Genomic DNA, 25,782 nt, shown 5'->3' on the forward strand with positions numbered 1-25,782 from the left:
TGGGGTTACCTAGGGGGGCACTGAGAGGCAAGGGCATGCAGGGGGCACTGGAGATGTGAATGACTATCAGACTTTGAAAAGTTGGTATCGCTGGATCAAGTTCATCAGCTTTGTTGCATTAATTAAACTAAACAGGTTTAATTGGGGTTTGAATAGATGTTGAATTGTTGCTATCTTGAATGTTATTGTGTTATTATATTCCTTAGTGGGTCATGCAGTCCAGGCCAGGCTAGACTAGGCAGCACTGGGGATGAGTTTATGGAACCAAAGGGGCAGTGGCCCCAATAAGTTTGGGAACCACTGATATAGCCATTCTTAAACTTTTGCAGTGACTTTGCCTCCCAAAGTTTCCCTTCATCATTCCTTTGCTGTCTGTCTAGCCATCTGACTTGAGAATATAATATACATCTAGTTGAACCCTCTGCCTTCTGGGTGGTGCTCTCATGGTGGGATATTTGGGTGCATCTTGGTCTTCTGAATAGTCTAACCAGGATTTGGGTCCCATGGCAAAACATGGAGATCTCGCTGTGGGAAAAACAAACCATCTGCAGTGGTACCTTCAGTTACAGACGCTTCAGGTTACAGACTCCGCTAACCCAGAAATAGTACCTCGGGTTAAGAACTTTGCTTCAGGATGAGAACAGAAATCACGGTGAGGCGGCAGCGGGAGGCCCCATTAGCTAAAGTGGTACCTCAGATTAAGAACAGTTTCAGGTTAAGAACGGACCTCCAGAACAAATTAAGTTCTTAACCTGAGGTACCACTGTAGTGACTTTACTCTTTTGTTTCCTTCTGGGAGGCCAGAGTCATTGGGGGGCGGGGATGGAGGTGACTTTGAGAAGCTCACCTTGGCTGTGGCATACTTTTAGGAAATGCTACCAGACTGTCCCTCTTTCCATCCCTATGGGAACCCCAGGTAATGTTCAGAAAAGCAGCTGGTATAGTTTGTAGAAAGAGGATGAGCTGGAGAAGACCCCTTTCCCCCAGTTCACACCTCCCTTCTATCACCAATGCACTTGCTAGCCTGCTCCTCACTCAGTTTAGTAGGATGCTCAAGCTGAACTACCTTGAAAGGCTCTTTTTGGGTTCTTAGGCTGATACGGTGATCGCATTGCTGTTGCAGACCATCTCTGATCAGGCCATGGCCCCACTAGATGCCCTCCAGATGTTTTGGACTTCAACTTCCACCAGCCCCTGCCAACATGACCATGCAATGCTCACACTGGCGGGAGCCCAACTGGGGCTGGTGGGAGTTGTAGTACAAAACGTTTGGAGGGCACCTGGTTTGGCCAGGACTGTTCTCGTATATTCATGCAGAAGGTTCACACTGTAGGTCACACATTGGCTTCAGAACATTCTGGACTTCAGCTTCTCTCTGCCACTTGCATCAATGAAACCAGAATGACCGTATACGGCTCCTGAAGCAGAAAATTTTGCTGCCTTTCCCCAGTTGACTGAGGAAAAAGAGGAACACACTGTATTGTTCACCGCTCATTTTTTGCCTCCCAAAATTGCTTAAGCAAAGCCCAGTGGTTTTTTTCCCAGGGCAAGGGCTGGGGCTGGGGGTGGCGCGTATACACACACCCTCTTCCGAAGAACTTGGGAAGGGCCTCTTTTCTTTCAGCTGCAAATGTTTTGCCTTTACATCCCACAGAATCGCTTTGCATTGACTTGGTCTGCGCCTACTCACTGTGCTTTTCCTAATTTGACTTTGCAAATTGCTTGAGCAATTGCTCAGTGCTGTGTTTGTTTTGTGGAATCGTGGTCGTATGGCACAGTCACGTGGGTCCTCGACTAAAAAGATGGACCCTTGAATTTTTTGAGAGAGAGGAAGGTGTGTCGGTGTCCTTTCTCCTTTAGGCAGAATCCCCGGGGTTTGGTCCCATTCCTATCCCTAACTGTGGAGCTCTCTCCCACGGGTGGCAGTCATGGTCGCCAACCTGGATGGCTTTAAAAGAGCATTGGACAAAGACGTGTAGGAGAGGAATAGTGATGGTTACTGGCCATGATGACTAGCTGGTGGGAACCGCAGGAGCGGAGAGGTCTCGAATCCTGCTTGTGGATTTCCGACAAGCATCTGGTCAGCCACAGTGACCAAAGGATGCTGGCCTCATCCAGCAGGCTCTTTGTATGTTCTTATGTTCATTCCCCTGTCCCACCCCACCAGCCCTCCTTGGTCCTCTCCACAGACGATCTTCAAGAGGCTCCTTTTGCCAAGGCATGAAGTCACCATCTGTGCTGTTATGCCAGCATTACAAGACAACTGGGACATGGTATTAGCACATTGACGTACGTTACTGTAATAGCAGCTCCTAACGTTGCGTAGCTCTGCTCATCTTGTGCAATTCTAAGGGAGGGCAGAATTTTCTCATGGGCCTGAATTCTGCAGCTAGAAGATCAGAACCCTTTCAGATAAAGTAAATGCTTCCAGCCCTCAAGTGTTTGTGGCAGCGACAGGCTTGAAAGTGGCCGGCTGGAGGCAGAGGGGTGGGCCGGCATGAGTCCAGTCCACGTGAGCAGGGTGTGTGTTTGTTCCAGGGTCCTGCTGCCTCCATCACACTTCATACATAGGATAGAGTTGCATGACAATAAACTTGGTTTATTTATTTATTGCATTTATTTCCCACCTTGATTTCCAAGGAGCTCAAGGGGCAGCATACATGCTTCCCACCCTCCTCATTTATTCCGCACAACAACCCTGTAGGGCAGGTTAGGCTGAGAGGCAGCAACTATCCTAAGTGAGCTTTATGACTGAGTGGGGATTGGAACCCTTTCCTCTCCCAAGTCCTAGTCCGACACTCTAACCACTGTACCACACTGCCTATTTCATTACACCGGGGACAATTTGCTCACTGTTCGCCAGAGACCTTGGCGTGTCTGGTTTCAGAATTGGAATCTTGTCAACATGGTGTGCACACAGCCCAGTTTGTGAGAGGTAGCCTAACAGTGTGGTGCAAAGTGACTTTGTGCAACCAAAACAGGCAGCACAGGAGCATCTCAGGGATGCCACCTTTGTTGGGTTTGATGCCCTGCAAACATAATTTGCTGGGGCAGATGCAGACTTCTCATGGTACAGGGCAGCTTTTTTAAAAAAATATTTTATTAGTTGAATATATAATCAAGTACAAGCAATCAAATACAGTTTTCCCCTAACCCCCCCCCAACAGCCCCAACTACGTCCAGATAATTACATTAGTAATATAGCCAAATAAAAAATTATTTCTAGAGTTGCTGGTTTAAGAAATATCATTCCACATGCTCCCATGTGTCTTAGGTGGTTTAAATGCAAGTTCTTTCTTTGATGTGAATGTAATAATGGAGGACCACGTTATGTAAAAGTTATGTACCATATTTTTTGCTCTATAAGACTCACTTTTTCCCTCCTAAAAAGTAAGGGGACATGTGTGCGCGTCTTATGGAGCGAATGCAGGCTGCGCAGCTATCACAGAAGCCCGAACAGCAAGAGGGATTGCTGCTTTCACTGCACAGCGATCCCTCTTGCTGTTCTGGCTTCTGGGATTCAGAATATTTTTTTTCTTGTTTTCCTTCTCCCAAAACTAGGTGCGTCTTGTGGTCTGGTGTGTCTTATAGAGCGAAAAATATGGTAGTTTCTCAAGTTGTTTTCTTTCACGTATCCTTTCTGTTAACTTTGCCATCAAAATGAATTCCCAGACATAAGCATTGGCAGCTTTTGCAAAAGACTCTTTTCCTGCTCTTAAAGAATCCTGAATGGTAAGGGAGGGTTTTCTGTTCGGATTTTTGTTGTTGTCTTGGACAGAAACGTTGGTGGGATCACCTTTGCTGTCTTGCTTTGTGCCGTTTCCATTTTTGGAACAGCTGCTGTGAACTTCCTCTGAATCAAGCTGGGAAACGAAGTTTTCTCTCCTTCCAGGAGCGCTCCTCCTCCTTTGTGGTCCTGCCGGGTCTCCTTCCAGGCAGGCAGACTCTGTTGTGGTTGCACTTCCTTGCTTCTGCTTCCAATTACGTCCCCTTGTATGTGGCTGTGATTGGGGAGCTGGGGTGCAAACATCTTCCCTGCTGCTGCTCGCTGCTCAATGCTTTGTTGTGCTGCTATTGCCTGTTTTGCTATTGCTTGTTTTGTCTTGGAAGCGCCATGTAATTCAGTAGAACAAAGTGTGTGTGCGTGCGCACATTTGCGTTTGCACAGTTCTCAATATGCTGTAGGAATAACTGCCTTGAGTTAGAGAAATTTTGGTGAAATCACAGTAGTGGAGACAGAGAGAAATTTGGAAGGAAGGGTGCTGAAATTGGGAATTGTCCTAATGAGAAGCCTCTTCCGGAGGAGATTTAAATATGCCAAAGTAAGAAAAAAGAATGGGTAACTGTCTGGGAAATGGTTTTTATTTAGGGGCCAGCGATTGTAAATAAATCAGGACATCAGCAGACATGGATTAAAAACGCTTGCAAAAAGCAACAATAAGGATAATTTTAAAAGGGGAAAGTCTGTAAGCAGAGATGTGTAATGCATAAAACAGTTTGAATATTTAAAATATCTGTGCAGTGTATCAGAAATTTAATTGTTTAGTAGTTAGAAAATTGGGTAAAAAGATTTGGAATGTAAGATGACTCAGTTTATTTAAAGAACCAGAAGAGGGGGTGGAGGGAAATCTGGGGATTTGGGGGGCGGGTGTGTTTTACTTTTGGTTATTTTTTAATGTTGATGAGAAATGTGCAGGGTAATATGGTATTGATACAACGTGGCATATACAGTATTGGATTTTTATAATTGAAAACTAATAAAAATTATTTAACAACAAAAAAAGGAATAACTGCCTTGGATCGCCAACCCTTCTCTTCTTTCCGCTCCCTCCATCACCCCCGTCTGGGTACAGTGGGACTGCATCTTACGTGGGGCTCTGGGTCCAAGACTTCCATGTTTGCACAAAAACCATGTATACCAAATCCTTGGAGCTACTTAGTGGGTGAAGGGGAGGGAGAGAGAATCCCCAGGACTCCCAGGGACTGAGTGCTGAGCGGGCTTTGCCCAGGAAGGCAGAGAATTAAACAGCTCTTTCTGCTCCAGGTCTACTTGGTGGGCAAGGTGTGCTTGGCCCCTCCTCTCTGGAAGGATGCTCCTGCGAGATCAGTGGCGTAGCGTGGGGGGTGCAGGGGGGGCCGGCCGCACCGGGCGCAACATCTGGGGGGGGGCGCTCGCACTCACAGCTCTCTGCCCCTACCTGGCTCACTCACTCTCTCTCACTGCAGTGCTGGCTGTGCGAATCCGATCCGAGCTGCCGGGTCGCCGCCCACTGTGGAGGGGAGGGTGCCAGGCGTGCGGTGCGGTGCGGAGAGAGAGCGAGGGACTATCTGGGGACAGTGCAGGGGGGGCGCGCAAATTACTTGCCTTGCCCCGGGTGCTGACAACCCACGCTACGCCACTGTGCGAGATCTCATAAGAACGCAGGTGCCCCTCAAGATCTCAGGAGAGCATCCCAGAGCTGGTGCACTGAGCAAGTCTTGCCCCACCCTCCCTGTAAGAAGAAGCACTTAAAAACTCCTTCCATGTTGGGTAGCCCAAGCAGACGCCACACAACAAGAGCTTTTAAGCTCTTGCCCTTGCTTGGATATTTTTTTAAATAATTTTTTATTAGTTTTTTTAACATGCCATTTTCAACAGTAATTAAACATATTTTAACATCTTATTCAATATTTGGACTTCCATCAGTCCAGTCTGAAAATGTTCCCATCTAATCTCTTAGTATACATTTCTTATTCCCTGTTACATTTAAAATTCATAACCAGTATCTCTATTCTTTATCTACTTTGTAGCACTTCATATATTTCTTCCTACAAAACTTCTTGTAGTCCTACTAGCGTAATTTGTTGATTACAATTGCTATTCAAATAGTTCATATACTTCTTTCAATCTTCTGTAAATCTCTGTTCCCGCAGGTTTCGAATCCTTCCTGTCATTTTGTCCAATTCTGCATAGTCCATTATTTTCGTCTGCCATTCTTCTTTCGTTGGAATTTCTTCTTGCTTCCATTTCTGGGCTAACAATACTCTTGCCGCTGTTGTTGCGTATAAAAACAATTTGACATCTTGCCTATTAATATCCTGACCTATAATACCAAGTAGAAATGCTTCTGGTTTTTTAAAAAATGTATATTTCAACATCTTTTTCATCTCATTATATATCATTTCCCAGAAGTTCTTTATTTTCTTACATTCCCACATTGCAGGGGGCTGGACTAAATTTCTCTTGGGACCCCTTACAACTCTAATTCTTTGTAGTCGAATTTGTGACTGTTAAATGGGCATAAATTGTGACCTTACTGTACTTCACTGTGGAATCTTCTGCAAGAGGCTTGATAATAACAATAATAATAATAATAATAATAATAATAATAATAATAATAATATCTTTATTGTCATTGCCCCCTTCGGGGACAACGAAATTACTTGACTGCTCCATAAAAACACTAATTAAACAATACAGTATAATACAGCAAGGGAGATTAGATGACTTTCAAAGTCCGGGCTTCCCATTCAGGGCCGAGATCGCTCTGGAAAAGCAGCTGTTCTTAAGACGGCTCGTTCTTGTCTTCATCGTCCTATATCTCCGTCCTGACGGCAAGAGCTCGAAGAGACAGTGACCAGGATGCAATGGATCTTTTACTATGTCCAGTGCCTTCCTATGATTGAGAGCCCAAAGTGCTGCCTTCTCCACCGCTGCTCAGTTCCGAAGGCCCAATCCTTCATTCTTGACAAAGTGACTGCAGGCTGGTCAGAGAGGAATCGGGCAGCTTCTGAACTCTGAGGGTGCCATGATTTTGAAGGGGATGTAGAAAGCAACCTAGAGTCGGACCACTTGCTCATCTGTCTGAGACCCTGGGGGAAGAGCAGAGAGAGGGCCACGACTTCAGCAGTTCTGTTCCATGAATATGAGGCGCTTGTGTTTGTTTTGTGGAAGCTGACATTGCCTGTCTCTGGTTGTGAGTGTGTCCTGTCAGCTTGGGGAGTCTTCCTGCACCGTGACTATTTGATGATTAAGAGGAGAAGTCGGAGTGTGAACTCAAGGTGGGGGGTAGGGAGAGAAATGAAGAAGACTGCAATGAGACAGCAGCCTGTACCAGCTTGCCTTTGCCTCCTTGCATGGACTCCCATGTCCCAAGAAGATAGTCAGAAAAGTTTCCTCAAAACCACCCGTGTCTCTTTCAAGAGCAGAATTAAGGAGGGGCCTTTATTCTGGATTAACCGAACCAGGGTGACTCATGTGGGCTTTGCCCTGCATCTGGGTGGACCTGATCATTCTGTCTTGGGGATGAGAAACATTCCCTCTTCTTCCCCCTGCTCTGGAATTCCCAGCCCTGCCTCAGCACCCCTCTTCCCACCCCCCACCCACAAAGGCACACCAGCTTGAAAGCAGCTGCAAGTTAAGCAGAGAGGAGGCCTGGTTAGGGTTTGAACGAGAGCCCCCTTGGAAATATGGGGCGCTGTAATTTTTTCTGTCAGTAGGGAAAGGCCTTAGCTCAGGAGCAGAGCTGGCTTTGCCTGCAGGAATTCTCAGGTTCTACCTCCAACATCTCCAGGGATGGCTGGGAGAGAGACCCTGAAACCCAGGAGAGATGCTGCCGGTCAGAGTTGACAGTACTGAGGTGACTGTACTGGTAGCTTCTGATATCCCCAACCCTGCACTAAAAAGCAAGGGTGCTTTGTAGTGATCGCTCCGGGGACTGGGACCACAGTGGCACCTCCAGTTAAAATAAAACAAAACCAGTATTTCAACCTTGTTCAGTCTGGTGCCCTTCACTGTTTATGTATGTTTGTGTAATTTATTGATTTATTATTTTAATTATTGAATTTCTATTCCATCCTTCATCCGAAGATTCCAGTGCAGTTTATAACGTAAAAACACAAAAATGCATACCATAATAACAAACAAAAACAATCACCCCCTGCCCGCCACGGATTAAAAGCCCATGGATTGTTTAATTAGGCCAATACCTGGGAGAAGGGGAATGCTCTTGCCTGGCACCTTGCCAGGCACACATACTACGTACATTCATACTACAAATCCCATCATCCCTGTGCATTGGCTGGGACTAGCGGGAACTGTAGTCTAAACCAGCTAGAGGGCAAGCAGGCTGGGGAAGACTGCAGGGACTCAGTCCCAAATGCTGGTCCAGCTCCTTAGATATACATGCATTAAAAAAAAAGATTCCCTTCCCTGCCCCCCCCACGAGGGGGGTCACTAAGACCAGCTGTGTGTGAAAGCCAGTTTTTGTAGTTCAGTGTTTTGAGAATCCATCGGAAGCCCTTGCCAGGCATTCCTGTGCCTTTTGACTCCCCCAAGAACTCTTCCTTTGAACCGCGTGGACCCATCGGTCTTTTAATAACTCAGATTTCCCAGCTGAGCTAATGAGTTTTCTCTCTGTGTGTTTTCGGCGGGTGCTGAACCCCGGCTGAGCTGGAGAGGGGCTTCTTCTGTGGGGTGGGGGGTGGGGAATGCCAGGATCTCTGCCCCACTTGAATCATGGTGGGCACCGATCCCAAGGATGAGGTCGGTGCAAGCGCTTCCAAAGCTTTTCCCATCACGCCCGATGATGCTGTTGGCATATTTATGGGTCGCTGTATGGCTCAGCCAAGAGCTGCAATGTCGTGTTTGGGATTTGAGCCAGTGTCCTCGCTGGTGCCGTTCTGAGCCATTCCAGGGATTGGGTCAGCCCCCACCTCCTCTTCCTTCCCAGCTGGCACCTCCAGCAAAATCAAAGGAACAATGGGAAGCAAACGCTCTTCCCCACCCCACTTGCTAGTGAAAGTTCCTGTGTCCACATCTGCCTGTGGTTCTGCCCACCTAACAGACGGATTCTGTCGCCTGGTATACACTTTTTGGCAAGCACTTTCCTGTAATGTCATGTAGTTGGTCCAGTATGTTATTTCCACTAATGCCAAATTTTGTATGCCTTTCCCTTACTATACAGTACATCTTTTGGGTCGGAAAATTGCACTGCAAAATTTGGATGTATGAATTTTGAAAGATAGCTGCATTTCAGTTGCATTTGCAAATTTGGTGCATATTAAAATGCAAACAGAACAAATTTCTCCCCCAGTCCCACTTCCATCCCATGCAGTCTTCCTAATCAGGGACACTATCAGATGAGGTTTCTTTGCTCCTGAAACCCATCAAGTTACTCTTTAAAAAACAACAACAAAAAACCCCCACCTTTTATTTTCTGTATGTATAATCTTCAACTGCTGCAAAGGTCCCATTTTATTAGTTGTGTTTTAAAAAGTGACTCCTGAATCTGAGGAGGTTGAAGACCTGGATTAAAGTCTGAATAGCTCTGACTTTAACCCCCCCCCCCCATTTGCTCCTGCTAAGAAATCCATTCATTTTTGTTAATTTTATTACGAAGTAGCTGATTGCAAGATACACTCTTTGGCCTTTGATCATGTGCAGAAGGGGGAACATAGTTTGAGCCATACAGCCCAGTTTTCTGTACGTTCACTTGGAAGTAAATATACTGGAAGTCAGCATGGCATGCAGGCCTTGAATCAGAACCCTAAACTTTCACCCTTGCTGGGTTGCATCAGAGTGTTTTGGGTGTTGGCTTTGGGTTGCAGATGTACCTGAAGAATAAGGGGGGGGGGGTTTGGCACAATATGAAAATGCTTGCCATGGTGGGATTTTCAGTAGCCTGAGCTTTTAAAGTAAACTCTTGACGCTCTCAAATGATCCCTGTTTTTAAACCTGGCTATTTTTCCTTCTCTAGGTATTGTAATAGCTGTGTGCCAGGCCATGGAGAACACAACGTCCGCCTTGAGTGGTGAGTTCATTAAGTTGTAAAATGAAATATGCTTAATGGCACCTGCCACTGTTTGCCTTCCCGTGTGGCTGGGTGTCAGTCAAAAAGCACGTGTCAAACGCTTCTCTGTGGTCTTGGTTCTTTGGTCTCTTGAGCTCCTCTTGGGCTATAAATGCAATAAATAACAAACCAGTAAGAGTCCCTCTATGGGAAGCAGTTGGCACTGTGGTCTAAACCACTGAGCCTAGGGCTTGCCGATCAGAAGGTCAGCGGTTCAAATCCCCATGACGGGGTGAGCTCCCGTTGCTCAGTCCCTGCTCCTGCCAACCTAGCAGTTCGAAAGTACATTCAAGTGCAAGTAGATAAATAGGTACCACTCCAGCGGGAAGGTGAACGGCGTTTCCATGCGCTGCTCTGGTTTCTCCAGAAGCGGCTTAGTCATGCTGGCCATATGACCCAGAAGCTGTACGCCGGCTCCCTCAGCCTATAGAACGAGATGAGCGCCGCAACCCCAGAGTCGTCCGCGACTGGACCTAACAGTCAGGGGTCCCTTTACCTTTACGAGTTCCTCTTGGTCCAAGGCTGCAATCTGCCTTGTGTGTGAAAGCTTGGATTTGGGCTCCTGCAGGGTGACTATTTAAGTGACAACCCCTCTCCCAGCTCAACACTCTAACCACTGCAACGCATTGCCTTTGCCCTGTGGTGGCTGCCTGCTGGCACAGATTCCTCCAGCTTGTCTGCAGGCTCACTCTTAATTCCCCTGATCCTTGCAAACAAACAAATAAATACAAGGTCTCCCCCTCTCCAGCAGTCAACATGGGAACTTTCTTTTGATTAATTTCTGAGACTGCAGGAGGTGTGGCTGCCAGGATCTCTGTGACTGGGGTTTCTCATTTAAACCACTTTTAGGTCACCTCTTGTTCAGCTGCTCCCATTTTCAGCTGATGTAACCAAGGAGAGAGATTCTCTTATCTCCAGCATTGTTAACCTGGTTTTCTGCTGGCAAAAATGGAAGGAGGTAGTATCTGGTGGCAGCTCAGTTAAAAAACAAAAACCTTTCCTCATTCCAGCAGGGCTTGATAAGAATGGACTGCACAGCTGCCTAGTTATAAAATTATACTCTTCCGTTTAAGCTTCCTTTTTCTGGCCTCGAGGACAGGTAAAGAAGCAGAGCTGGTCCAGCCTTGCAACATTTTGTTCCTTTTGCAGCAGGGATCGTAATACTGGGTCGAAAGGGATGGGACCTCCCTCCTCATTTTCAGCAGGAAAAGGAGAGGGAGAAGGGGGGTGCCAAGGGAATGTATTTTTGTTCTCCCCTGCCCTGCCCACCCCCACCTGACTCCCATCAATCTCTCTCCACTAGATAGATTGAGCTCTCTGGTCTTTCCCCAGTTTAGAATATGAAGAACTTAGTAATTTTCTTGCTGCATCAACCCAAAATGGGTCCCCCTGCATATCTCTGAGGACCATGGCGGTGATGGATTTCCCAAATATTTCATCCAATAGTTTTTTGTTTTTTTAAAGTATGGCTGATTGAGAATGGAAAGGAGGCAGCAGTTAGGAGTCTTTTTGGGGTGGTCAGCCTCTTGTTCCTGCTCCCCAGTTTTGCCAAATGTGCTGTTGTCAAAACTGTCTTTAGAAAATCGCCTTCCTTTTGCTCTTCTGCCTAGATATGTATTTTCCCTGTTAGCCTTTATTCAAGCAGTTGCACTTTCGTTTCTTGGGTGTAGGTTTGGGGTGTTTCTGTCTGCAGGTTTTTAAAACTCCCTAGACATTTTGCAAAGGAAGGTCTCAGCGCCAGCCTTTCCCCAACCTGGTGCCCTCTATTGGACTACCGCTCCCATCAGCCCCAGCTAGCACAGCTGTATGATGCTAGAGCTGATGAGAGTGGAAGCCCAAATCATTTGGAGGGCACTGGGTTGGAGAAAGCTGCTCAGTGCTGTGGTACAGAGAGCATTAAGCAGCTGTAGGCTGGACGCAGAACCAGCTACTCTGTCTCTGGAGCCTCAGCCCTTGGCCTGATTCCCTTTTAACTTGCAGTGCCCTGGGGTTAAGAGTGGGATCTGCTTCTGCAATCCTCTAATCCACTGGGCTATTAACCCCGAGCTTTTGTGGTGTACAGAAATCGCCCTTCCTCTATAGATTAAACCTGTGTACATGGCCAGCCTTGTTCCAATGAGATGCTTCCTGGAGCGAATTAAATTGGCCCTGGGCTGTTAGGGTGGCTTCCATGGAGGGATATGCAAAGCGTGAGCGGGTCCTGAGATCAAAGGGCAGCTTAGCTTTACAGGAGGCAGGATCTCTGCTGAAATGCTTCTGTCTGTTACTAATCAGGCGGCAGCCTTCCCTAATGATGCTTTGCAGTTGTGGGAGAAGAGGAGGATGTTCCGCAGCTGTGGAGGCAGAGAGAGGAGTTTGGCGTGATAATAACTTCAGTGCTTTACGAGGAAGTCTCCTTGTTGCTGTCCTGGCTGTATGGGCTTCCAGCACTGTGTGGTGCGTCATATGTGGCTGCTTCACACTTTATGCATTTTGGAGCCAAAGGATCTTTTTCCTTCCTTCCTCCCTTCTTCCCTTCCGTGCAGACAAGCCTGAGACGTATGGGAATCCTGCACATGGGTTTCTTGCTCCCTTGAAACCACAACCGGCAGCCTTTAGGGGGAGGCAATCCTGGGGTCTTTGAAGTGATGCTGCTGGAGAGGGAAGTTTGCCACGGTAGGCTAGACGGTTCCTCAAACCTCTCCTGGGCGCTGGCAAAACAAAAATACGTTGGAGTCAGTAAAGCAGCATAATTGGGCCAAAGCTAAGAACATAAGAGGAGCTTGCAGGATCAGGCCAATGGCCCATCTAGCCAAGCATCCTGTTCTCACAGTGGCCAACCAGATGCCTCTTCTGGGAAGCCCAGGAGCAGGATCTGAGCCCAAGAGGAGGCAGACCATAGCCACTGTGGCTCATAGCCACCATTAACCCTCTCCTCCTCCATGAATTTCTCTAACCCTCCTTTACAGCCATCCAAGTTGGTGGCTATCACTGCCTCCTGTGGGAGCAAATTCCATCATTTACGTGCTGTGTGAAGAAGTCCTTTCTCTTGTCTGTCCTGAATCTTCCAACATTCAGGTTCTTTAGATGTCCATGAATTCTAGTGTTATGAGAGGGAGAAAAACATTCCTTGATCCACTTTCTCCATGCCATGCATAATTTTATAAACTTCTATCATGTTGCCTCTTACTCACCTTTTCTCTGAACTGAATAGTCCCAAATTCTGCAACTTTTCCTCATGGGGGCAGCCCCTAGAATATTTTGGTTCTTCTGAACATTGTCCAACTCTACAATATCCTTTTTGAGATAATGTCACCCAGAGCTCTGGTTGCAACAAACACTAAGCCATGGTTGGTCTGCATGTCTGTCTGGACCCTTTCCAGTGGGCTGTGAGTTGTCCGAACCCAACAGCCCTGCTGAACCATAGTTTGTTTGTCCACACACCAAATGCTCAGCAAGATGCCGAATCATGAGGCAGAAGCAGCTGGAAAACAAACCAAGTTTGGGAGAAACAAGCCGTGGTTTGTTTTCCTTGCCTGTGACACAACTTACGATTGAACAAACCATGGTTAGAACAAGCTATAGCTTAGGATTGTGTGCAAACACAGATTCTGTTTCCTCAAGGCACTAAAAACTTCGTGCCAGGAAAACAAATCCATATAAATTACACAAATGAAGCAAGTTTGTCTAAATTTGGGTACCAAAGCCCCTCTCTGTGATCTTGTTCAGACCCCTTTAATCCTTGCAACCCTAAGGACTGGAAACATATTTTTCCTCCTTAAATGGAAACTTACCGTATTTTTCGCCCTATAGGACGCACTTTTCCCCCTCCGAAAATGAAGGGGAAATGTGTGTGCGTCCAATGGGGCGAATGCAGGCTTTTGCTGAAGCCTGGAGAGTGAGAGGGGTCGGTGCGCACTGACCCCTCTCGCTCTCCAGGCTTCAGGAAGCTATCCCCCCAGCCCGGCAAGCTCCCAGAGCGATGCCGAAGCTGTGCTCTGGGACCCGTTCTGGGGGCTGGGGTCGGGGGAAGCCCCGCGCCTGGGGGGAGGGGAATAATCCCCCCCCTTTATTTCCCACCCCCCCAATCTAGGTGCGTCCTATAGGGCGAAAAATACGGCAGGTTCTAAGGAAGTGGACTTCTCCACTCAGTGCCACATTCTGTGTTGCTGCTGTTTTGCACTCCCGCTATGTTGCAGTGGCGTCATGGTGTGTGGCGTGTTCTGCTTCTTTGGGACCATTAGCCTTGCGCTCTGTATCAAACGTTTTGGCCCTTGGAGAGAGACCACCCCAGGTGTCACTTTGCAGATGATCAAGAGATCTGCTGGATGAATGCAGACCAGTTGTTCTTTTATGCGAAGCTATAAAATCCAAAGGCAACTTTACAACCCAGCCTGCAGCTGTCTAGGTGTGTAGTAAAAATGGGTGACTCTGTTTTACCCTGGGTGAAATACCTTCTCGCAGACCTGACTGTCCTTGGCACTAACAATGCCTCTTGACCCTTTTGAGCTGCAAGTGCTTCTGAGCATGTGCGCGTTTCCTCATAAACTCTTGGCCATTTAGATATTTGACGCACTTCCTGTGGAGGTACCATATCTGTAAGACATTTTGACAGTTCACTGTCTTAAGCATGCCTAATTCAAATCAGTTTTGACCTGACTCTTCCCAGAAAGAGTAAAAAAAAATTACATAGTCACTACAGCTGTGTTAGGGAACGTGGGTGGCACTGTGGGTTGAACCACAGAGCCTAGGACTTGCCGATCAGAAGGTCGGCGGTTCAAATCCCCATGACGGGGTGAGCTCCCGTTGTTCGGTCCCTGCTCCTGCCAACCTAGCAGTTCGAAAGCACGTCAAAGTGCAAGTAGATAAATAGGTACCGCTTCAGAGGGAAGGTAAATGGTGTTTCCGTGCGCTGCTCTGGTTCACCAGAAGTGGTTCACCAGAAGTGGCTTGGTCCTGCTGGCCACATGACCCGGAAGCTGTACGCCGGATCCCTTTGCCAGTAAAGCGAGATGAGTGCCGCAACCCCAGAGTTGGCCACGACTGGACCTAATGGTCAGGGGTCCCTTTACCTTTACCTTTTTACCTCAGTGTTGCCCCCACTGACTGGCAGAGGCTTTCTGGCAGTGGCTCAGCGTGAGAGGCCGGTCGGCCACAAGTCCTTTCTTCTTTTGTCTGTCCTGAGCCTTCCAAAATTCAGATTCCCCTTGCTCTGGCAAGCGAGAATGTGGCTTTCAGGTTTAGCTGTTGTTTGTGGCAGAGGAGCACTGAGGAAATCCAAGGATGAGGGAAATAATCAAACTTCTCTTTACTTTTACACTAGCAGTTTTGCACAGTTACACTGCTTTGCAAGGTGGTTTGTGTTTCTCCTGAAAAGCAAATGGTTGCACATCCGGTGACTGAATAGCCTTTGTTAACACCAAATATTGTCCCAGTAAGCAACCTGGCTGCCAAATTCAGCACCAGCTGAATTTTCTGAACCATCTTCAGAGGTAGACCTACATATAGTGTGTTGCAATAATCTAACCTAGAGGGTACCAGAGCAGAGACAACAAAGGTTAGGTTATCAATAGGATAGCACAGCTAGGCTGCCAGCTGAAGCTGATAGAAGTTGATATAGCTGAAGCTGATAGAAGTTGATATAGCTGATAGCTGAAGCTGATAGAAGGCACTCTGTACCACAGAGACTTCCTGGGATGCAAATGTGTGATTCTGGCCTGTTCTTAGCATCCCTTTCAATGAATTCAAAGGCAAATAACTGTTGTGATCTGAAGACCTGTTCCTGGTGTTTTTCCACAGTCCTTTCATAAGCAAACAGAGTCCTGTGATTCAGGTCTTGAATTCTGAGTATCTGTGAAGTGATTTGGACTATTCCAAAGTGCCTACAAGTTGAGGAGATGAAGTATAACTGTGCATATAGAGAATGCCCAAATCATGAAGAGTTTCAGCTGCTATTGACAAAGTACCACTGATAAAGCATTTTAAAAAGTAGAGACATCACCTTGCCAACAAAGCTCCGTATAGTAAAAGCTATGGTTTTCCCAGTAGTGATGTATGGAAGTGAGAGCTGGACCATAAAGAAGGCTGATCGCCGAAGAATTGATGCTTTTGAATTATGGTGCTGGAGGAGACTCTTGAGAGTCCCATGGACTGCAAGAAGATCAAACGTATCCATTCTTAAGGAAATCAGCCCTGAGTGCTCACTGGAAGGACAGATCCTGAAGCTGAGGCTCCAATACTTTGGCCACCTCATGAGAAGAGAAGACTCCCTGGAAAAGACCCTGATGTTGGGAAAGATGGAGGGCGCAAGGAGAAGGGGACGACAGAGGACAAGATGGTGGGACAGTGTTCTCGAAGCTACCAGGATGAGTTTGACCAAACTGCGGGAGGCAGTGGAAGACAGGAGTGCCTGGCGTGCTCTGGTCCAGGGGGTCACGAAGAGTCGGACACGACTGAACGACTAAACAACAACAACAACACAACAAACCACTGATGCCCCTGGGGGCTCCCTGTCTCTTAGGATGGAGCTTCTGGTCAACTGTCTGGTTAAATATTATCAGTTGGCTGTATTTTGCCATAGTTACCGGTAAATATTCCAGCTATTCACCTGGCTTTCCTCTGTTCAAGTGGCAAGGGCTTGCTTCCTCGTCTCGCAGGTGTGTGTACATGCTCAGTTTTGGATCCACCTCAATCTGCCCTTTGAAATGAACACACTTAAACTGACTCCTGTCTTTTAATAGAGGGGTGTGTGGTTTTTCAATGGCATTTATAACTGTCTGGGTTCTTGGCTTTTTGCCAAGGGAACAACTCAATCTCTTGCTGGCATGCTTGGCTATAAATAATAGACTTGGGTGTTGTGATTTCGTAACAGTTAAGTAACTTGGATATATAGATATAGCTTTGTTTGTACCATTCTTGAATTGTGACTGGAATTGTAACAATTCAGAATGTTACATCTTTAAAACAGCCGCTCATTACTTTGACAGAAGCTAATTACTCTGACAAACCCTTGTAATCCTTGTCAGACTTGAGAATCCTAGATGAGCCTTGTGTATTATTTCATTCATTCATTCATTCACTTATCCAATGTGGTAATGCATTTGAAAGGCAGCATGCAAGGATAACTAGCTTCATATATATTACAGGAACATTAGCAAAATGGACCTTAGTCATAGTCATTAATTTCAGTGGGTCAACTCTACTCAGAGTTGTATAGCACCCCAGGCTTTCAAATGGTTGGCCTTTGCAGTTCTTCCAGTGCGGGCATCCAGTGAACTTCCTGTTATGTACTGAAGTTCTCGCCCTGGGCACTAGGAGTATTGTGTATGTAGTTTTCACTCAGGTCCACGTCAGTTATTTTAGGCAGGAAACCCTGGGTTGTTGTTGCTACATTGTTGACAGCCGGCTGCCTATAAAAGCAGGCCGGCTGAGCTGTTTGCTGTTCAGTTCTGTTCCAGCTTACAAATAAAGAGCTGCTTTGGAGAAATCGCTGTGTTGTCTGCTATGTTCGCCCACAACTTAACACTTCCAGTGACCCATCCATCCATACTTCTCCAGCATAGTTGCTCCAGGCTTGCTTCCCTTCCCCTCCCCCACCCGCTGGCTCCACATCTCACACTGCATGGTCTTAGGCTGTGAAGCCTTTGGGAAGCTTTTGGGATTTGAATGGAAACTCCCTTTCAGGTCTGTCTCTGATGGCCTCAGCATTGCTGCTTGAGAGGGCTTGGGGCTTTCACCTTGAACTACATCTTGGCATGAGCCTTTGAAAGGTCACCTAAAGACTTTCCTCAAGTTGTTTCCCAATGAGGATTTGGACTACGATTCCCATCACCCCTAGCATCATATGGCTGTGCTGGCTGGGCCAGATCCTCTGAAGGGCACCAGTTTAGGGGAGGCAGATGTAAAGATTTGAACCTGGGATTCCCCCAACCCAGGTCTCCCTATTCCTGCACTAATATTCTGGTGTCACTGGTGCAGCGCTATGTGGAATATGCTGGATCAGCTGTTTCTTCCATAATGTGTGGAATAGCCCAGTAAATCAAAGGGCATTGAATTATTTTTCTTCTTTACTCTATTCCTTGTCTTGTGTCTGTCCCTCCCACCTCATAGGATGTTCAGTAGATTTTATGAATGGATTGAATTGAAAGAGATTACATGTCAACACTTGCCCTTCTGGAAAGCACTGAAATGTTAGAAATATGGCTTGTGCAGAATACCTGTGTGTGTGGAGGTCCGTGGCAGGGGAAACCTGTCTCCCATGATCCATTACTTGGAATGGTGGGACCATAAAAAGCCGGATGTCTTAGGGTCTGTGTATATGTGTGTGTGCGTGTTTTCTTCACGCTTTTGCCCAGGTTCAAAGCAAAACGGCTCTGGAGGTTTGTATGGGGCCAATTCATGCATCCCCTGGTTATTTACACGGCAGCCTGTTGAAAGGCATTTTGTGTCTCTTGGAAGGTGAACTTATAAATATCACTCCTGGCAGCCGGATAAAGCCTCCTTTCTAAGAGGCTGGTGTTCAATTTGACTTCAAAATGGCAGGCGCAAAATTATAGGAGGCTCCGCAAATCTCCAAGCTTGGAGGGGAAGATTTCAGCCTTCTTAGAAGATGCTCCATGCCAGTTCCTCATGTTGGGACAGACATTAGTGACTCTCTAGGAGACTGAGCTCCGTTGCTCTGTTGCTGTCCCATCCCGTCCCCCCGCCTTGTAGAAAAAGGCAATTCTAAGACGTTATGTGCCTTCTGAACCCCCATACAGCTCTTCCCTGCTGGGGCCCAGTAGCTCAGCTGTGAGCGGTTGGCGCTTGCAGATGTGTAGGTGGCCCTTGCCAAAATTTGCACCTTCTTAACTAATGCACAGGTTGGGACATAAGTCTCCTCTGGGTTTTGCACTTTTCTGAGTTTCACAGTCAGTTCTTGCCCCAAACCACCAAAACACAATGGGAAATGTTAGAAACGCTGAGGTACAAATACTGAGGTGCATATTTAAATATAAGTGGGTGGTCACAATGTCTGCCCCAGGATCTTGACTCTTCTATCACAGCAGATGAATCTCAAGGTGTGTTCAAAGCAACTGTCTAATCCTGTTCTTTGGATGGGTTTCAGTTGGTAAGGCTTGAGGATGTGGACAAGGGGCTTGGGTCGTAGTGGCAACCGCTAGCGCCTCTTGGCTGATAAAAACTAGGGGTGGTGGTCCCTCAGTGGCACAGAGTGCCTTCCATCAGCTTCGGCTGGTGGCCCAACTGTGGCCCTATCTGGACAAGGATTGTCTAATTTCTCTCATCTATCCTCTGGTGTTTGGGGCTGCCTCTAAAAATGGTTCCGAAACTTCAGCTGGTGCAGAATTCAGTGGCCAGGCTGCACATCAGGGCAAGATGGCTTGAGTATATTACACTGATCCTGGCCTGACTGCACTGGCTGCCAATTAGTTTCCAGGCCCAATTCAGAGTGCTGGTTTTGACCTATAAAGCCTTAAATAGCTTAGGACAGCAAGACCTCCAGACCCTCCTTCTTTGTATGCCTTTTCCACGAGATGTCCAGAGGGTGTCAACACCAGAATGGGCCTTTTCTGTGGTGGCTCCCCGTTTGTGGCATGATCTCCCCAAGGAGATTCACCTAGTGCCTTCATTACATATCTTTGGGCGGCAGGCAAAAAAAATTCTTTGGCTTATTAACATTCTCTGGTTTTTGATTCATTATGTATTTTGTGTTTTCATTTTGTATTTCTATGTTGGGAACTACCCTGTGGTTTTTAGATGAAGGGCAGCATACTAACTAACTAAATTAATTAATCAGACTAGAGGTGTAGGAGGAGAACCAAAGGAGCAACCGAGTCCTTTTTTATGTGGAAGCCTGGGGCAATCAAAGGGGCTGTTTCATCAGCTTGTAAATCACAGCTGTCTAGTTATGGCTCATTAATTGCTTTCCAGCTGCACAATGAGCCCTGATCCAGTTCCCAGGATTGCTTGAACTTAAAACAATGTCCACTTATGCTAGTGAGTCAATAGACCTACTTACATACTTAGGTAAAGGGACCCCTGACCATTAGGTTCAGTTGTGGCCGACTCTGGGGTTGTGCTCTCATTTCGCTTTATCGGCCGAGGGAGCCGGCGTACAGCTTCCGGGTCATGTGGCCAGCATGACTAAGCCACTTCTGGCGAACCAGAGCAGCACATGGAAACACCGTTTACCTTCCCGCCGGAGCGGTACCTATTTATCTACTTGCACATGCTTGACGTGCTTTCAAACTGCTAGGTGGCAGGAGCAGGGACCAAGCAACAGGAGCTCACCCCGTCGCAGGGATTTGAACCGTCAGCCTTCTGATCAGCAAGCCCTAGGCTGAGTGGTTTAGACCACAGTGCCACCCGCGTCCCTACTTACTTACTTACTTACTTACTCACCTACTTACCCAAACCTTTATTAGGCATTACAAGTGCAGTGGTACCTTGATTCTCAAATGCCTTGGTACTCAAACAACTTGGAACCCAAACACTGCAAGCCTGGAAATAAGTGCTCCAGTTTGTGAACTTTCTTCGGAAGCTGAATGTGCTCCGTTTTGAGTGCCACAAATCCATTTTGAGTGTTATGCTTCTGATTTGAGTGCCACTCTTCAGTTTTGAGTGTTACGCAGAGGTCTGCCTGTTTTTGCTATTTATTTTGCGTTTTTGTTTTTGCAGCTTTTTGCTTTGTTTTTGTGACTGTGTGGAACCCAGTTCAGCTATTGATTGATTGTGTGACTGCAGTATATTGTTTATTGCTTTCATTTTATGGATCACTGGCCTCATTAGATAGTAAAACCCATGTTAAATTGCTGTTTTAGGGGCTGTTTTTAAAAATCTGGAATGGATTAATCCATTTGGCATTACTTTCTATGGGAAAGCGCACCTTGGTTTGGGAGCACTTTGGTTTTGGAACGGAGTTCTGGAACGGATTAAGTTTGAGAACCAAGGTACCACTGTATAGGCCATCATTAAACATCTAGATGTAAAATTCTAAAATACAGACAAATAAACAGCACATACACAAATATTGGAATTGGAGTCAATAGATTATCTTGCTGGTCCTTACAGAATGAGATGATATTATGTCACTGATCTGTGCAAAGCAAGCACTACAGTTAAGAGCAGGAACACTTAGACAGCAATACAGTGGTACCTCGGAAGACGAAAAACTCGCAAGATGAAAGAGTTTTTCATTTTCTGAGTTGCTTCGCAAGACGGATTTCCCTATGGGCTTGCTTCGCAAGACGAAACGTCTTGCGCCTTTTTTAAAAAAACCGCCAATGCATTCCTATGGGAAACCGTCAATACGCATTGGTTCTTCGCAAGACGAAAAAACTCGTAGAACGAAAAAACTCGCATCTTGCTCATCTTGCAAGGCACCACTGTACATCCCTCTTTCCTTTGCCTTAAGCTCATGTTCCTTTAAAAATAACCCGAGTGAGCTTATCTTCTCCCACTGTTTACAGCTGTGTTTTGTTCCATTTGAAATCAGAGTACAATAAACAATGGATTTTAAAATGTCGGGTGGTGGTGGTTTGGGGTATTTTTTATTTATATCCTTCATGGAAGTACTTGGTGAGCCCCTCCTCATCTCCTCTCCCCCATTGAGTCTCACAACAACCCTGTGTGGTAGACCGGGACTGATTTGTTCAAGACAGACCCCACAGTGAATTTCATGGCTGTGCAGAGAGTTAAACTGGGTCTCCTTGGTCCAAATGCAAGGTTTGGGTGGTGAAGGGGATGTGGCCACTAAAGAGTTAATGGAATGAACGTGTGTGTGTGTGTGTGTGTGTGTGTGTGTCCCACCCCCCAAGCTAGCTAAACACTCAAGAGCATGCAAAAAGTGGGGGTCTTGCAAAAGATAAGTGACTTGTGTCCTGCATAGTATTTTCCTCTGAGTGGGATTTGCTTTCTTCGTCAACTTGGGGGCTTCCAACGCGGTTTCTTGCCCTGACCTGTGACATGCATTTTCTTGTTGACTACAATTAAGAACGACTGTATTTCATTTCCATTTTCCAGTTCTTTTTTGAGAACTGGAACAAAGCTACCTTTTTCCTCAAAGAAAATATTAACTTAATGCAGGAAAAGTTTTCGACAATGTTTAATTTCTTCCAGGGTCTCATTTGAAACATTTCAAAGTTGTGGTTTTAATTAGCTTTGCTGCCTGGTTTGCCATTAACTTTCTGCGACAGGAACTTGACGGGGCTTTGAAATGGAGAATGGGTGGGCTTTCTATGTAAGGGGCGATCTGCTGAGCAGGATGTTGTTTTCCATGTCAACTGTTGGCCAACAATTTAAAACAGCCCAGGATGTGTTGAATAATTGTGTAACATTGCGGGAGGATCAGGATTCCCTGAACGTTTCCTGAACCATACTTATTGGTAATCTCCTTAATACCATTCTTCTTAATAATGTTTCATTATATGGAATAACCAGCACAAAAGTTTTGCCACAGTTTCTCCATTTTGCGAAGTTCTGTATGTGTGTGTGTGTGTGTGTGTGAGAGAGAGAGAGAGAGAGAGAGAGACAGACAGACAGACAGACAGACAGAGAGTGGTTCTCTTGTATCTATGGTTGTTCCTTGTGCTTATAGATTTATTTTTTTACATCTCTTCGGAAAGCAAGCAGATTTTCTTTTCTTTTTTTAATTATACATTTTTATTAGGTTTTCTTAACATATCATTTCCAACAATCATATAACATAACTTCCTATCGTATACAATGTTTTAGACTTCCGTCAACACCTCTGATGATTTTTCGTTCTTTATCACTTATTCTGCATTTCTTAATTTCTCTATTACTCTTAATTGCCATTAACTAATAATTCTCCTCATAGTCTTTCTTGCAATATTTCAGATAATCCTCGTCTCAAAACTTCTTGCAGTCCTACTAGCATAATCTGTTCATTACAGTTCCTTTTCAAATAGTTCGTACTCCAGTCTTCTAAGAATCTCTGATCCCGCAAGTTTCGAACACTTCCAGTTAATTTATCTAATTCTGCATAGTCCATCAGTTTCATCTGCAATTCTTCTTTCTTTGGTAATTCTTCTTGCTTCCATTTTTGTGCCAATCATATTCTTGCTGCCGTCGTTGCGTATAAAACAACTTACAATCCTGTCTATTGATATCATCTCCTACAGTGCCAAGTAAAAATGCTTCTGGTTTCTTAATGAATGTATATTTCAACATCTTTTTCATCTCATTATATATCATTTCCCAGAAGTTTTTCACACTTTTACGTTCCCACAGCAAGCAGATTTTCTAAGGCAGGGCTGGGGAACTGATGGCCAACCAGATGTTGTTGGACTTCCAGATGTTGGAGGACCACAGTTTCCCCCATCCCTTTTGCAAAGTGAAAAGTTGGCTGACAGACCCATGTTACAGGATGCCCCTTAGCTGCTTGTGAACTTCCTGGTCAGCCACTGTGAGAAAAGGATGCTGGACTAGATGGGCTGATTCATTGGGCTCTTAAGTTTTTGTGTTCTCCTTGGGGCCTTGCTGTTTGTGGTGTTGGGCTGGTTACATTTTTTGGAGGGGAGAGAAATTGGTGTCCTCAGGAACCTGTGGTGTAAATTTTGAGTTGTGGGGGTGGCAGTGGTTAGAGAAGCAAGGCTAGGAAGCTATGAGTGGGCAAATATACCGGTAATTGCAAACGATTTAGACACCTGCTGAAAACTTTTTCAGTGCCGCCAGGAAATTGTGCAGGCAATTAAGAGAACATCTTTCCAGATTGGTTAGTTGATCTCTCATTTTAAGCTTTTCATTATTTATCACACACACACATATGTAAACGGCTTTTGACATTTTTTTTAATGATACAGTGATATATAAATGTTTTTTAAAAGTAAATTTCTATCCATTTGGAAGTGTGGGCTTAGGTGGTTAAGGCCAAGCCTTCATGGAGGTGAGGCAGGAAAGATGTTGAAGTCGGACGCGTTTATTTCTTACTTTATTTCATATACTGTATTTTTCGCCCTATAGGATGCACTTTCCCCCCTCCAAAAATGAAGGGGAAATGTGTGTGCGTCCTATGGGGCAAATGCAGGCTTTCGCTGAAGCCTGGAGAGCGAAAGGGGTCGGTGCGCACCAACCCCTCTCACTCGCCAGGCTTCAGGAAGCTATCCCCCCCCCCCCCGCCCGGCAAGCTCCGGGAGCGATGGCTTCACTTTATTCCCCCCCCCCAAAATAAGTGCGTCCTATGGGCCGGTGCGCCCTATAGGGCGAAAAATACGGTAATTTATACATTGCTTGATTGTAAAAAACCAACCAACCTCCAGAGCAGTTTACAAAAAAGATAAAATGATCAATATGAAGAATTGATAACAATGTAGGTTTTTCCAAAGTTAAAATAACAATAGACTAAAAACGGATTAAAATGTGCACCAACTTTCTAAACATCTGGACAGGATTGTCTAAACAAAAATGTTTTTATCAGGCACCAAAACGTGCACCGTGAAGGCTCCTGCTTGATGTCAAGAGGCAGGGAGTTCCAGAGGGTACGTGCTGCCACACTATAATTTTGAGCTCTTACAAATGTGGGGCAGGTCTTATGTGGCAGCGTTTGGGCCAAGTGATGACAGGCGGCAGTCCAGTCCTGACTGCTGATCCCGTTTCTGCTCAGACATATGTAGCTTAATGTAATGAAATTAAGCCTTCCAAACCGTACTAGACACGCACACCTCTTACGTTCTGCATACAAGCTGCATACGAAATCTGAAAGATCGCTGTGTTCTTCAAACCTGCTCATACAAGGCCTGCCTTCTTATTCTGTTTACCTCTTCTGCTATGAGTTGAGTGGAAGTGTGGATGTCTGGGGGGGGGAGGGGGGGACATTGGATCTGGTGAGGCTCAGGATCGTGTTGTAAGGCTGTGTGCAGCCTGCAGCCTGGCTGCGTTGATTTCACCGTGTCATTGACATTGTGGGAGGGGGCCTGGAAGCCTTTGGGAAGCGGAGCCAGGGTACCACTTTGCACTCCACTAACAACCGAGACTAGCAGATTTATTGTGGCATCAGCTTTTGTCTGCCTGCTGCAACATAGGGTTTACTTGGGCAAACTAAAGCCACCCACACAACAGTGCAGGCAGACTGGTCTGAAGGAAGTTGCTTGCTCCAGAAAAGTATCTTGCAGCCTCCGTCTTCCCCGGGTGAGATTTTTCAGATGTCGGCCAGCATCTTTAACCAGTGCTAACAATGTCCGTCTTAAAGCACTCTCAGAAAATACTTACATGACCAGTCAAACTGTGGCTTTCAAAGGATCTGTTAGCCTCTCTAGTTTATCACAAACAAGGGATACTTTTTGTCTCAATAACCTTTTAGAGGCTTTTAACCGGTATGTCCTGTTTTTAAAGGTAGTTAATTCTCATGAAACTCTTTTTATTTACCGTAAATCATTATTACTTATTTGTTAACATTTTCTCCAAGGAGCTCAAGGTGGGATACATAGTTCTTCTTCCTCTTTTAATTTCATCCCCACAACAACAGCAACCCTGTGAAGGAGGTTAGTTGAGACTGGTCACCCGCTGAGCTTCATGGCAAGAGTGGAGATTCGAACCCTGGTCTCCCAGATCCTAGAGCTCGACAGTCAATCCACTGTACCACATTGGCTCTCCTACAGTTGATATGTGACTCAGCTGCAATAGTCTCTGAGTAGTTTACAAGAATATGTTGCAAAAATTGCAGCCTTGGTTACTGCAGACATCCTGTTGAGCATGTTTCGATTCTTGCACTAAGGTTTTTTCCAGGTGTTTTTTTTGCAAGTAACGGCAAATAATACACTGGCGTGCATTGCTCATGAGGGTTATCCAGTACAGTGGTACCTCGGGTTACATACGCTTCAGGTTACACACGCCGCTAACCCAGAAATAGTGCTTCAGGTTAAGAACTTTGCTTCAGGATAAGAACAGAAATTGTGCTCTGGCGGCGCAGCAGCACTAGGAGGCCCCATTAGCTAAAGTAGTGCTTCAGGTTAAG

At 45.9% G+C, this 25,782-nt stretch overlaps 1 protein-coding gene across 1 annotated transcript in view; it reads left to right on the forward strand.

Annotated features, from left to right (window-relative positions):
- The window catches only part of TGFA (transforming growth factor alpha), a 50,481-nt gene that overhangs the window by 10,735 nt on the left and 13,964 nt on the right, over positions 1-25,782 (forward strand). The window contains exon 2 of the mRNA XM_083454381.1: positions 9,738-9,791. Within this exon, the coding sequence (XP_083310507.1) occupies positions 9,738-9,791 (54 nt within the window). The remainder of the gene's footprint in view (positions 1-9,737; positions 9,792-25,782) is intronic.

The sequence above is a fragment of the Podarcis tiliguerta genome, assembly GCF_965153285.1.
Source record: "Podarcis tiliguerta genome assembly, chromosome: 8".
NCBI classification, from domain to species: domain Eukaryota; kingdom Metazoa; phylum Chordata; class Lepidosauria; order Squamata; family Lacertidae; genus Podarcis; species Podarcis tiliguerta.